This window comes from Pristis pectinata, chromosome 37 (assembly GCF_009764475.1).
Source record: "Pristis pectinata isolate sPriPec2 chromosome 37, sPriPec2.1.pri, whole genome shotgun sequence".
Classification (NCBI taxonomy): Eukaryota; Metazoa; Chordata; class Chondrichthyes; order Rhinopristiformes; family Pristidae; genus Pristis; species Pristis pectinata.
The window spans coordinates 14463590-14478662 of NC_067440.1; the positions used below are offsets into that span (position 1 = coordinate 14463590).

At 43.1% G+C, this 15073-nt stretch overlaps 1 protein-coding gene across 2 annotated transcripts in view; it reads right to left on the reverse strand.

Moving 5' to 3' along the window:
• psmb6 (proteasome 20S subunit beta 6) overlaps positions 1 to 14807 on the reverse strand; it is a 34760-nt gene extending 19953 nt beyond the window's left edge. For both annotated transcript variants that reach the window (XM_052044796.1, XM_052044795.1), the window contains exons 1-2: positions 14652 to 14807; positions 6798 to 6865 (exon numbers count right to left, since the gene is read on the reverse strand). In XM_052044796.1, the coding sequence (XP_051900756.1) occupies positions 6798 to 6865; positions 14652 to 14762 (179 nt within the window). In that variant the 5' untranslated portion in view covers positions 14763 to 14807. The remainder of the gene's footprint in view (positions 1 to 6797; positions 6866 to 14651) is intronic.
• Positions 14808 to 15073: the final 266 nt, after the last annotated feature.

Sequence of the window (15073 nt, forward strand, 5' to 3'; positions counted from 1 at the left end):
AAGATCAACTGTGACAAAATGGAAAGACCCTCCAGGGATGTCCCACCAGCAATGGCAAATCTATGTTCCACACGATGAGAAAATGCTGATGGGCAGCCACAACATAATGTTAAACATTTCCCCAATTATGAACATAGAACAATACAGCACAGGAACAGGCCCTTCGGGCCCACGATGTTGTACCAAACTAACTAAATTAGTAATCAAATGCCCAACTAAACGGATCCCTTCTGCCTATATAATGTTCATATCCCTCCATTTTCTGCACATTCATGTGCCTACCTAAGAGCCTCTTGAACACCTCTATCCTATTTGCCTCCACCACCACCCCTGGCAGCTCATTCCAGGCACTCACCACTCTGTGTAAAAAAAACTTGTCCTGCACATCTCCTTTGAACTTACCCCCCTCACCTTAAATGCATGCCCTCTGGCACTTCAACCCTAGGAAAAAGATACTGGCTGTTTACTCTATCTATACCTCTCATAATCTTATAAATCTCTATCAGATCTCTCCTCAGCCTCCACCGCTCCAGAGAAAATAACTTCTGCTTATAGCACATGTCCTCTAATCCAGGCAGCATCTTCTTCTGCCAAACTTCTTCTGCACCCTCTCCAAAGTCTCCACATCCTTCCTGTAATGGGGCGACCAGAATTGAATGCAGTACTCCAGATGCAGTTTAACTAGAATTTCATAAAGCTGCAACATAATTTCCTGACTCTTGAAATCAATTCCTCGATTAGTAAAAGCAAGCATGCCATACACCTTCTTTACCACCCTATCAACCCGTGTAGCTATGGAGTTGGATCCCAAGATCCCTCTGCACATCAACATTGTTCAGGGTCTTCCCATATACAGCGTACTGTTCTTTACATTTGATTTCTCGAAGTGCAACACTTCACATTTGGCCGGGTTAAACTCCATCTGCCATTTCTCCGCCCATATCTGCAATTGATCTATCTGTATCCTTTGGCAGTCTTCTACGCTATCCACAACACCATCAATCTTTGTATTGTCCGAAAACTTACTAATCCACCCATCTAAGTTTTCATCCAGGTCATTTAAATATCACAAACAGCAGAGATTGTGCTGACCCAACAGTTCAAAGTTTGACTTCAAATACAAAACATGACATATAGTGTAGATGAGTTAATCATGAGTTGAAGCTTCACAGCACAATGCTGACCAAAAAGACCAAGGAATTGATTGTGGACTTCAGGAAGGAGAAGTCGGTAGAACACACACCAGTCTTCATTCAAGGGTCAGTGGTGGAAAGGGTGGGCAGCTTCAAGTTCCTGGGCATCAACATCTCAGATATCTATCTTGGGCCCAACATATTGATGCAATCACGAAGGAGGCATGTCAGCGCTCTACTTCATTGGGAGTTTGAGGAGATTTGGTATGTCACCAAAGACTCTACAAATTCCTACAGATGTATGGTGGAGAGCATTCTGACTGGTTACATCGCCGGCGGATATAGTGTCTGCAACGTGCAGGATCGAAAGAGACTGCAGAGTGTTAGAGACTCAGCCAGCTCCATCACAGGCACAACCCTCCCTGTCATCGAGGACAAGAGGTGGTGCCTCAAGAAGGCAGTATTCATCATTAAGGACCCTCACCACCCAGGATATACCCTCTTCACGTTATTACCATCAGGGAGGAGGTACAGGAGCCTGAAGAGCCACACTCAACGTTTTAGGAACAGCTTCTTTCCCTCTGCCATCAGATTTCTGAACGGTCCATGAACACTACCTCATTATTCCTCTTTTGCACTATTTATTTATTTTTGTAACTTATAGTAATTTTTATGTCTTACGGCACTGTACTGCTGCCGCAAAACAACAAATTTCAAGACACACGTCAGTGATAATAAACCTGACTGATTCTGCTATTGCTTCTGCAGCGCAGTCAATTATTGGCATAATATCGAAGAGTCACATTGCACAGAAGCAAGCTCTTTGGCCACTGTGTCCATACCACACATTAAGTACCCATCTAAACTAATCCCATTTACCAGCACCTTGTCTGCAGCCTTTTATACCTTGGCGATTCAAGTACTCACCTAAATACTTCTTAAGTAGGCATTTAAGATTCTAACCACCCTCTGCCCTCTGGGTGAAAAAAGTTCTTCCTTCAACTTTCTTTAAACCTTTTACCCCTTATCTTAAACCTAAGCTAACCTATGCGCTCTACTTTTAGACACACATGAATGTTCCTCAAAATTTTGTATATGTCTATTAGGTTCCCCCCTCAAACTATTTCATTCCAAGGGAAACAAACACTTTTCCAGTCCTCATAATTGAAACACTATCCTCGGTCACATCCTGGTGAATTTCCTCTGCACACTCTCCAGTGCTGTCAGATCTTCATAGTGTCAAATTGTACCAGATGCGGCTGAACCAATGTGTTATAAAGTTGTACAATAACTAACCTGCTCCGAGATCCCAGTTGCAGACTATTTCAACAACCCTTCCCATTCCCACACAGACCGTCCATCCTTGGCCTTATCTACTGCCAGGAAGAAGCCCAACACAAACTGGAGGAACAACACCTTATATTCTGCCTGGATAGTCTACAACCCAATGGCATGAATATTGAGTTTTCCAATTAAGGTAACCCCACTCCCCCCCCCCCCCCCCACTTCCAATCCTCCGGTCCTCCTATTTTCATCCCCTTTCCCACATCCCAATCCCAACCCCCCCCGACCCTCCCTTCACCCATTTTCATCCCCTTCCCTCTGTTGTTCCAATTACCCACTTCACACACAGGTTACCCCCCATCCCCTCCTCATCTCCCTCTAGCAGCAGTCTCCTATCTTCACATTCCCCTCCAGCCACCTTGCTCCATCTGTTCCCCCCCCCAACCTTTTTCCTCTCTCTCTCTGTCTGCATCTATCATTCACCTGCCACTGCCTTCCAACTCTACACCCGCTCTGCTCCGCTACCTGGGCACTACCTGCCCATCATCTTGCACCAGTCCACCAATCACGGAATCCTTTCTCACCATGCACCTTCTCCTCTTTATGCTGGCCATCTCGTCTCTCCACTCTTGGTCCTGGGGCAGGGTTTCGACCCAAAATGTTGACAGTTCCTTTCCTCCCACATGCTGCTTGACCCATTGAGTCCTTCCAGCAGATTGATTATTCCTTATATTCTATACCCCAGGGTATGGAGGAAACTATTCCATATGCCTTCGTCACCACCTTATGCTGCCACGTCAGGAATTCCTAGGCTTGTATATCAAGGTCCCTCTCTTCCTCCATTCTCAATAGGCACTACCATTCATTGGGCATGTCCTACCCTAATCAGTCCTCCAAAAATTTATCACCTTGCATACTTTCAAAATTAATTTTCATCTGCCATCGTTCTTCACATCTTACCAACTGATCAAAATCATTATGTAGCCTACAACGGTCCTCCACGCAATCAACAATACCATCAATTTTCATGTTATCTACAAACTTACTGATCATTCTACCTATATTCATTTTCAGATATATTTAACAAACAGTAAGGTTCCCAGCACCAATCCCTGTGGTACACCACTGGTCAAAGGTTTCCACTAAAACAATCATCCACCATCACCTTCTGTCTCCTATTACCAAACCAGTTTTGGATCCAATTTGCCAACTTGCTTCAGATCCCATGGCTCTAACATTTTGGATGAGCCTTCCACATGGGACCTTGTTGAAAGCCTTTGTGAAGTCCATGAAGATTACAACTACACTGCCCTCAATGCCTTTTGTTACCTCTTGAAAACATCAATCCAATTGGTCATTCAGGATATCCCCCTAATGAAGCCATGTTACCTTTGATTAAACCCTCTCTTCCCAAGTGTAGACTAATCCTGTCTGTCAAAATTCTTTTTCAATAGCTTCCCTAAATATTGATATTTGATTCACTGTCCTGTTACTACCTGGCTTATCCCTGTTGCCCTTCTTGAAGCCATACACTGATGGGGCTTAAGCAAAGGAATGATGAAGTGGAATGAATTATAATGTATGAATTGCAAATTTTCACTGAACCATAATATTCCTAAAAGTGCCCAGACAGAGTAGATGCTGAGAGGTTGTATTCCTTGGCCATCAAGTCTAGAATAGGGAACACAATTTCAGGTAATGGGGACTAAACATTTATGACTGAAGTCGGGAGAAATTTCTTCACTCAGAAGCGTGCGAATCTTTGGAATTGATTATCACAAAAGACCATGGAAGCTCAATCCATTTATGGCTGATATCAATAGATTATAGGAATCCATGGAATCAAAGTATTATGTAACCAGGTGTTAAAATGGAGTTGAAGTAGATCCAGGCATGGTCATTGTGACGGTCAGTATTCTGGATATCAGAAATGTAGATACAAGGTTGAGAAAACTAACACAACAAATTAAGAAGATTATGCTTGTACTGAAGAAAAAAAAATGATACAAATGTGAAAGCTGGGATAGATATGTCAAAAGAGACAACAGAATAGGAATGTGGGAATTGGGTTGTAGAAAAGTTAAGGGATAATTTGGAACTATTAAACAGAAGGGATGTTCCAAGTTGGGTCAAGAATAAGCAGCTATGGATGTTAATTATTTGACAGATAAATGGTAGCATCACAAAGTGTATACTTAGGACATGGTTTAGAAAGGATGTCTATGAAATGCAGGTGAGATAGCAACAGGGTTCATATTAGGATTACAAATTATAGCCAAGTTATCAGTTAGTAAAACCCAAGTGACGTGAACAATACAGGGAAATGTGCAGCTGGAAATCACAACAGATTTGCCATGGAGAAGAATAGATTGTTCATCAGAACAAATCTAAAACAATGCGTGCTCCTGAAGTCATTGTGTGCCTCTATCCTACCTATGCAATGCTGGAGTTTCTATGTGTTCTTAAAGAACCTTAATGTCAACTGTACCACTAAAGACAGATCAATGGACATGGCCCTCTTGAGGATGGCACATAAAGGACAACAGTCATATTGCAAACCTACTACGTTAACGGTATTCCTATACCAAACAACGATTAGTCCTGTTTTAAAGACAATGTTTGTTTTCAACTTCAAGTCATAACAAGTTTGGGCCAGAGGGAGCTGGTTGACAGTCACATACATTCAACCATGGTTACTGACATTTTGGAATCTATCAATGGTGAACTAATTCACAATTTTGAACCATGTGAAACATCTCTGCAGACTCTACCCAAAGAGCTAACTGAAATCCAAGGGTAACTCCACAAAGTGTTATATATGTTAATATGTAATGGACTCAGTTGAAACAAAAATAAAGAAAACAAAACATCTCATTGTGGATGACAAAGTTGGGGCTGCAATATACAAATCCATGCATGGCTTTAATTGACGATGCTATTTAGTATATCAGTGATGGTCACATTAAGAGTCATGGAGTTATATAGCATCGAAACATGCTCTTCAATCCACCCTGACCACATGCTGACCATCTATTACCTGTCTATACTAAAACTGATCTTAATCAGTTATTTGAAATGCTTCAGTAGACAAATGAAGACAAAACTTTTTGAATTAGAAGTATATGCAACAACTATACGTGATAATTTCAGATGAAGTTTGCATGATCAAAGGAGGCACTGTAGCAAGAGGGCCTTTAGTTTTCAACTAAGCCACTGTACATGAACTTAGTTAAGCAGGCTGGGAACTAATTAGGAAGAATAAAAGATGCAGTAGAATAAGCAGACAAAGTACAAAGGCCAGACTAACACAACAGATGGACGAACAGATAGAGACAAGGATGGTAGCTTTAAACAAATGAAAGGGAGGTAAATACATGGGCTAAGAGATGATAGTGCAGAGAAAGGCAGGAATGTCGATATTAGTAGCAACCCATCCTTTGGTTAGGCCGGTGCTTAATTACAAATTAAACATGATGAGGGACGTGAATTAGGAGTTAATATTTGTCCCACATTTCAGATTTTTAAGCAGCTGCCTGAGCAATTCGCAAGAAAACAGACTAAAGTTGATGATGATGGGCATGACCCTGAGTAACACTGTACGTGTGAACAGAGTCTTCCAGTGGAAATGAACAAAGAACTAGAAAGGATATAGAAAGAGGGGCCTTGAAATGGTTCGGCAGCGTGAACCTAGGGGAGAAAGAAGACACTTCGGTGCAAGTCACCAGCTCAGCCTGATCAACTAATAGGGAGAGCATAGTGACATCATCAGAAGAGCTACTACTTCACAGCTCTAGTGTCCAGAGTTCAATTCTGACCTCCCATCCATCTGTGTGGAGTGCACATTTTATTTTCATGTCTGAGTGGGTTTTCTCTGGATACTCCAGCTTTCTCCCACGTCCCAAAGATGAGCAGTTTGGTAGGATAATTGGACACTGTAAATTCCCCCTAGTGAATGGTAGAATTTGGGATAAGTTGATGGAAATATAGGGAGAATAAAAAGTGGGATTAGTGTAAATGGTTGGTGTGAACTCATCTGTTTCCATGCTATATGATTTTATGACTATAATTAATGCCAACAAAGGGTAATATTGAGATAGTAGTAAGTTCAGGTTTGTTTGCTGTACAGCGAATACATGTTATTGCTTACGTCACTTCTGTTTTCTAATATCATTATTTAGGTACCAAGTTTTGGTGAAGAGTGAGCCCTCATTTTAGAGTGAAGCAATGCCTCAAGGAAAGGATAAACTTAACATCACAGTACGCAATAAGCAACAGTACATATCTGAAATATCTGAAGAGTAGAGTGTGCATAAATTCAGTTTCTGTGTTCACCAGGCTCATTCTCTTATTACAAACAGTCTTTGAAACTAACAGTCTTACCCTGTTGTGGTCCTTGAATCTGCACCAATGACAACACCACCATCAAATTCTACGGCCATAATAGTAGTCTGCATCAAAAAAAAATCTGATTTTACAAAGGAAAACACAAACGAAACTCACCACAATAGGCAAGAGACTGATGATGCAAGAATAAAAAGCAAACACAATCAACAATCACAGTTAAACTCAGTTGCATATAATCATAAGAAAATAAGAAATTGGAAGAGTAGTAGGCCATCTGGCCACTCAAGTCTGCTCCACCAAAATCAGGATAATTTGACCTTGCCTTCAGCTCCATTTTTCTGACTGTTCCACATAACCTTTGGCTCCCTACTGAAAGTTTACCTTGCCTTGGAATGCCTTCAGTAATTCAGCCTTTACAAACTCTGGTGTAAAGAAGATTTACGTCCTTGAAAAGAACTTACTACCAATTGCCATCTTAAATGGGTTACAGCTAAATGGGTTACTCTAAAATTATGATCACTGATTCTAGATTTCCAAGAGGAAACATTGAAAACAGGATCTATCTTGTCAGGTCCCCCAGAATATCTCTGTGAATGCTCACTTCTCTGATTTCTTTCACATGGACTATAACCAAGATTCCATCCTTCACGTCTCAGATTCATCCATGATTACAGATGTATTCAAGAAATTCAGAGTTTTTTTGAATTGATATTGCTTGGGCATCCTAATATCCAAGTTTAATGCCATATGCTGGCACACGCATACTCTTGACTTCTCTCCAAAAGTAGTGATTTACTTTATCAAAACTGTTCAGTTCTGTTGTTTCTCTTCTATCTTCAAGAAAAGACATTTTTACTTATCCAGCATCAAAGGTAGCAATTCTTGAACTGTAGCACTCCAACAGTTCTTGCTCTCCTTTCACTTTTTTCTGACACCACTTCTTCCTTTCAGCATATCTGATCTTTCCCTCTCTAAACCCAAGAGATTTATCCTCAGCATAGCCACCAGCTTCACCCCCAGGCATCCCCACCTTCTTCTGCCACCTATGCCTCTGTACTTATTCCTTTGGCCAGTGGTCTGACATAGGATTTCAGCAACCCCCCCCCCCCCCCACCTTCTGCTTATTCACACTAACCTATCCATCTCCAAGCATCTGCTCCCGAAGGACTAACCACAACAATGGTATCAAACCTGCCAACCAGGGCAATGGTGTTGCTCCTAGGTGATCTCTAAGACTGACTGAGAGCTCTCCGAAACTTTAATTCATCTTTCCCTCTCGACCACGACCCCACCACTGATAATCAGCTACTGCCTCCCAGTCACTAACCTCATTTTCTTTGTAGATCCTGCCTTCACAACCTGAAACTCATTTGTCCCCCAAGCATGCACAAACTGCTTCTACCACCTCACCAAGATCCACAAATAGAACTGTCCTGGTAGACCCATTATTTCAGACTTTACTTGTGCCAGAAAACTTACTTTTTCCTGAAGACTCCATTCTTTCTGTCCTCATCTAAAATCTTCCCACTTGCACCCGAGATGCACCTGACACCTTCCACGTCCAACTGGCTGACCTACACCATGATCATTCACACGTTCACTCCCGAGGGCCCTATTGAGCATTGATGAATAGAAGGACCTTGGGGTACAAATCCATAGACCCCTGAAAGTAGCAGCACAGGTTGATAAAGCAGTGAAGATATTATATGGGATGCTTGCCCTCATTATGGTGGATTTGCCTAACATAAGAGGGCATGGGTTTTGGATGAGAGGGAGGAGGTTTAGAAGGTAACTGAGGATTTTTTCCCCATAGAAGCTGGTTGGATTCTGGAATGCGCTACCTGAGAGGTGGTGGCATCAGATAATCTCACAACATTCAAATATCTAGTCAAATACTTGAGTCACTAAGGCATAGAAATCTACAAACCTAAAGCAGGTAAATGCAATTAGTGCAGATGGATGCAATGGGTATCAGTGACATGGTGGGCTGAAGGGCTTGTTCCTGTGCTACACGATTCTATGTCTCAATCCCTCTGCATCTCCATTCCACATCAGTACAGTCTTTGGATCTATTATTTCTTCCTTGAGCAGAGGTCCAACCAGTCCACTTCCATCACCACCCTCCTTTTCCAGATTGAACGCATTCTCATTTTGAACAATTCATTCCTCCAGTCAAATAGTGTAGCCATGAAAACCCTCACGAGTCCCAGCTGTGAATGTCTCTTTGTAGAATTCATAACGATATCCTGATTTGAGTCCGACTCAGGCCCCTTCTTCATTTTTATTCCGAAATATTGCTTCCTGCTCTCATTCAGATCTTGGAAGTTTCACCTCCTTTGATTTTCACTCTGCTTTTACTGACGCTTTCTTTCCCCAACTTCTCCATCTGTAGGTCAGGGGCTGGTTAGCAACCAATATACATTAAAAGTCTACTGTCTCTCAACTATTGTGATAACAGCTCCTCCCTCCCTAATTTCTATAAGGAATCCACTTCATTCTCCAGCTTTGCTCTTCCTGTTCAGAAGATGACACTTTCCACAAGAATGCCTTCAAAAGAATGTCTTCTTTTTCCTGATGTGTGGTTCCCCTTCAGTACAGGTTACAGGGCTCTCAAATGCACCTGTTCCATTTCCTGCACTCCTGCTCTTACCAAAGAAAGCTCCTTGCCTTCCAGTGCATAAACCTCATAGTCAATGGATCATCCTCTACAGTTTCCGTACCTTCAATGTGGTCACCATCAGATACAGCTTTCCCTATCTCTCTCAGGTTCTTACTACTCCCGCTCCCCACCCTCCTACCTTCCCCCATCACCTGAACTCACCTATCACCTGCCTGCACGTTCTCCTCCCTTGACCTTCTTATTCCGGCTTCTGCCCTCTTCCTTTCCAGTCCTGATGAAGGGTCTCGACCCAAAACACCGACTGTTTATTTCCATCCATAGATGCTGCCTGACTGCTGAGTTCCTCCAGGATTCTGTGTGCATTCTTTCCCTCCCCTTTCAACATTCTAAATGAAGCATTACTCTGTGATTCTCTGGTTCATTCTTCCATTTCCACTGTCCACCTCCATTCTCACAACAACTTCCCATGCAAATACAGGCCAAACCTGCCCTTTTCTTTTCCCATCATCCAGCAGCCCAAATACTCCCTCTACGTGAAGCAGTAATTCACTCGTACTCTTTCCAATTTAGTGTATTATACTTGATACTAAAATCATGGTCTGCTTCACATTAGAGGAACCAATCTCAGAATGGCTACCCACTTTGCAGAACAAGATGGTGATCCTGAACTAACAATTGCCTGTCACTTCACTTCTTTAATTATCGATCTTCTTCTGACCTCTGCATCTTTGGCCTACACAAAGCCAAAAGCTCAAGAACCATTATCTCATCCTCCAGTTAGGCATGTTATGGCCCTCAGGGCTCAACATTAAATTCAATAATTTCAAACAACCACCCTCTCTAGATCATTTCAGAATTGGCCAGGTCTGATGAAAGGTATCATCAACCTGTAACAATAGTTGTATTTCACTCTTCACAGATGCTGCTTAGCTTGATAATTATTTCAGGACTATTAGTTCATTCTAATTTTTAGCTTACAAAACCAGCAATTCTCATTCAGTACCCTTTTGCAAAGTACTAGATTTTAAGATAACCTGTTCCTCAACATATTGGAATTGGTTTATTGTCACATGTACCGAGGTGCAGTGAAAAACTTGTCTTGCACACTATTCATACAGATCAATTCATTACACTGTGCATTGATATACAAGGTAAAAAATAACAGAATGCAGAATAAAGTGTAACAGCTACAGAGAAAGTGCAGTGCAGGCAGACAATAAGGTGCAAGGTCATAACGAGGTAGATCAAGAGGTCAAGAGTCCATCTTATCATACTAGGGAACCATTCAATACTTACAACAGTGGGACAGCAGCTGTCCTTGAGCCTGGTGGTACATGCTTTCAGACTTTTGTATCTTCTGCCCGATGGAAAAGGGGAGAGGAGAGAATATCCGGGATGGCTGGGATCTTTGATTATGGTGGCTGCTTTAGTGAGGCAGTGAGAAGTATAGACAGAGTCCATGGAGGGGAGGGTGGTTTCTGTGATGTGCTAACTTGTGTCCACAACTCTCTGCAGTTTCTTGCGGTCATGGGCAGAGCAGTTGCTATACTAATTTGTAATGCATCCAGATAAGATGCTTTCTATGGTACATCGATAAAAAATTGGTAAGGGTCGACGGGACATGCAAAATTTCTTTAGACTCCTGAGGAAGTAGAGGCGTTGGTGAGCTTTCTTAGTCGTGGTGTCCACATGGTTGGACCAGGACAGGCTATTGGTGATGTTCACTCCTAGGAACTTGAAGCTATCTAAGATTGATCGATGTCCATTGATCTATAATTGATCTTTAATATTGGTGATCTATAATTGATCTATGTATGTATTACAGGAATTCATTTTCTACATTTTCAGTAGAAATTTGACTTGACAAGTCTCTCTGCAGATTAAAGTGCCCTCTGATCATTGTAGTATATCACTGCATGCACCTCTAATTTCTTTTTTTAAATTTTGCCCGATATCACAACTACTGCTTGTCTTCCATTTGTCTTTTTAGCCCCCCTGCTTTTTTTTTAAGTTCTTCCCAGCTTGATTCTAATTCTATACCACTAGTTCCAATCTGCCAATCCATGATCCATTCTTGCCACCTCACCTTTTAACCGTCCCATCTAATTATCAAATGTCCTGGAATATTTAGTCCTCAGCTTTGGTCACCCTACAGTGTCTTCTCTGTAATGGCAATTAAATTGTTCTCATTTATTGCCCTTAATTCATCCACCTAGTGGCAGGTGCAGAATCCATTTAGGCATAGTGCTTTGGAATTTGGGCTTTTAACATTTCCATACTTTGATCCCATTTACCACTTGCCTATGCTTCTACTGCCTATATTGCTCACTCCATTTCTAACTTCCATTTCCAGTGTTGTTTCTCTGCTTCTAGATTCACTTCTCAAGTTTTCATCTTTACCAAAGTACCAGCAAATCTCTCTGCAAGGATATTGGTCCCAGTCCATTGAGTTGTAACCCATCGGACATGTGCAGGTCCTACTAGCTCTAGAAACGGCCTCAAAGTCTGAGAAATCCCATGCAACGTCTGTTCACCACACATTCATTTGCACTATTCTTTATTAGTTTGAGACACTGGTCACAATCCTGAAATTACTGTCCTTTCAGATCCTGTTTTTTTAACCTCTTCCCTAGCTCCCTAAAATTCACATCCCTGCTTCTAGCTATGTCGCTGATACCACAATTTCTACCACTTCATCCTTCTCCTTCAGAATATTCTGCAGCCATTTGATGCCTGTACCACAGGGAAACGTACCACCCTGGAGTCACATCTATAACTGCAGAAACATCCATCTGTCTCCTAACTATTGAATTCCCTATCCTGATTGCTCTCTCACTCTTTTTCCTCCCCTATCCAGCTGAGCTACTTATGATGTCACTGTCTCCCAGAGGAACTACTACTCTCACCAATATTCAAAGGGAAAATCTCTTAGAGTGAGATGGACAGGGTGCTCCGGCATTATCTGCTTCTTAGCCACCCATTCCCCCTTATCCATACAATTTTAAGCTGGATGTTGACTATTCCACTAAATGTGCTATCCACAAAGTCCTAAGTCTTGGACATATGCTACAGTAACACAGGCTGCTTCTCCTGCTGGAGATGTTTCCTGCAGATGCCATTGTCTAGGCCACTGGAAGCATCAACTTCCCACATAGCACAGAATGCATATTCCACGGCTCGGCTTCTCTGCCATGACATGTTTGCAGATAACTGATAAAGTACAAATTTGTCATAACATACGCAATAACTATTCACCAGTCAGCTAGCAAGCTAGCATTTAGAGAGATGGTCATACCACAGATTAAGAATGTGCAAGTGGAGAGGGAAATGAATGACTGCCAGAAAGACCAGGAGTGGCAGGCAAGCATCCCTGAATCCATCTCCATCACAAACTTTTCCCTTTTGGCTACCATTGGAGGTACTAATTACTGATGGGAGTGATGGTTAATCAGGAGTGAAACCAGAGTTGGGAATGTGGTGTCATGAGTGGCTCAGCTGCACAGAATGGGAGGAAGAAGACTAAGAGAGTTTTAGTGACAGGGGCTTCAATAATCAGGGAACAGAGAGGCATTTCTGGCTGCACACCATTCCAGGACGGTACGTTGCCTCTCTGGTACCAGGGTCAAGAAAGAAGTTATACTTGCCATAGAGGGAATGCAGCAAAGATTCACTACACTAGTTCCAGCAATGGCAGATTTGCCATATGGGGAGGAATTGAATAGATTAGAGAACACGTAAAACTGCAGATACCGGAATTTGAAACAACAACAAAAATACTGGAAGAACTCTGCCAGTCAAACAGTATCTGTGGAAAGAGAAACCAGTTAATGTTTCAGGTCAAAGACCCTACACCTGAGAAAGCAAGACAGAAAGAGAGAAGGTGGGGGGTGGGCAACGTGTGGAAGAAAGGAAATATTACCCATTGAATGGATAGTTAAGCTCCTTTGTAATGTGTTGCTAACATTGTGAGGTCTGGGTGATGTTGTATAGTCTGGCCTGCTGGGATGTACTGAGCAGACATAATATGCAAATGAAAGGGAAAAAAAGTGTGGGGGGAGGGTGGGGAAGAGCAATGGCAGCACAAATGGCCAGTCCTGAGACAAACAGAAAATTACCTGAAGTTGAAGAATTCAATACTGAGTCCTCTAGGCTGCTATGTACCAAGACAAATGATGAGGTCTTGTTCCTTAAGCTTATGTTGGGCCTCATTGTAATGGTGCAAGAGGCCACAGAGAGGTCCGAGTTGGAGTGGGATGGCAAATTAAAATGGCTGGCAACTGGAAACCCACTGTCCCTCCTATGGACCATTTAATTTCTCCAACATCGAGGAGGCCACATTGTGAACACTAAATGCAGTAGACGAGATCGGAGGAAGTGTAAGTGATGCTTCACCTGGAACGATTGTTTGGGTGCTCAAATGGTGGGAAAGAAATATGTGAATGAACAGGTGTTATATCTCCTCCGCTTGCATGGGAAGGTGCCGTGGGAAGGAGAGTGGCAGGCCAGGAAGTCATGATGTGATCCCACTCATGGTGGGATCAAGTCAGATGTGGCAGAAATTGCAAAGGATACTGCACTGAATATGAAGGCTGATCAGGTGAAAAGCAAGTACTGGGGAACTCTATCAGGGATGGGTGCAAGAGCAGACTTTGTGGGAAATTGACAAAATGCAGATGAGAGCTCCATCCACTGTAGCAGAGTGAATGCCATATTTTAGGAAGGAGGAAGAAATTTCAGAGGCATTAGAGCAGAAGGCCTCATCATTAGAACAAATGTGACAGACACAAAGAAAATAGGAAAAGGGTATGCTGCCCTTACAGGAGGCAAGCTGAGAGGACGCATAATTGAGGTAGCTGTGGAAGTCTGTGGGCTTGCAGAAGATGTTAGTGGCTAGTCTATCTCCTGATATGGAGACAGCAAGGTCCAGAAGAGGAAGAGTCATATAAGTAAGAACAGGGTAGAAATTGGTGGCAAACGTTCAGAAAACAAGAGGCAAACTGATTGGATATTACAAGGTTGTTACAGGGTTCAACAGGCTGGATGCAGGGAAGTTGTTTCTCCACGCTGAGGAGATCTGCCTCAGCATAAAGGGTCAGCCGTTGAAGACCGAGTTCAATTCTCTACCCTGGAGGTCTGTGGAGGCTCAGTCAGGAGTTCGATCAACACTGAGGTGGACAGATTTTGAGGGCCTTTGGGGCTGGGGTTGGAAGATGCTGTGGCCTCGGTGTGTAACTCTCCCTCCCAATCGCCGGGTGTCGTCTCCTACTTACCCCTGTACTGACTTCCCTCCTCATCCAGTCGGGGTGAAGATTGGAGCAGCACCGAGTGGGCTCAGGCCCCAACCTCTCAATTCGCCCCATCATCGGCAACATCACCGCCATCTTCAGCCGGCAAGAGGGAATGCCGGGAAGCTGGAGGACTGCGCTGCGCGGGGGCCACCGGGAAGCTGGAGGACTGCTGGAGGTCGTTGAAACAGCCGTAGAGGGCGGTGTTACAGCGTAGTGGGCAGGCTGGCTCGACAACATTAATGCCTGTAAGTAATCTTATACTGGAGACACCAGAGACTGCAGATGCTGGAATCTGGAGCAACACACAATCTGCTGGAGGATCTCAGCGGGTCGAGCAGCATTGGGGTGGGGGGTGAGGGGAGGGGAGGGGTGGGCGGGGGGAACCCTGCATCGGGACTGAAGTC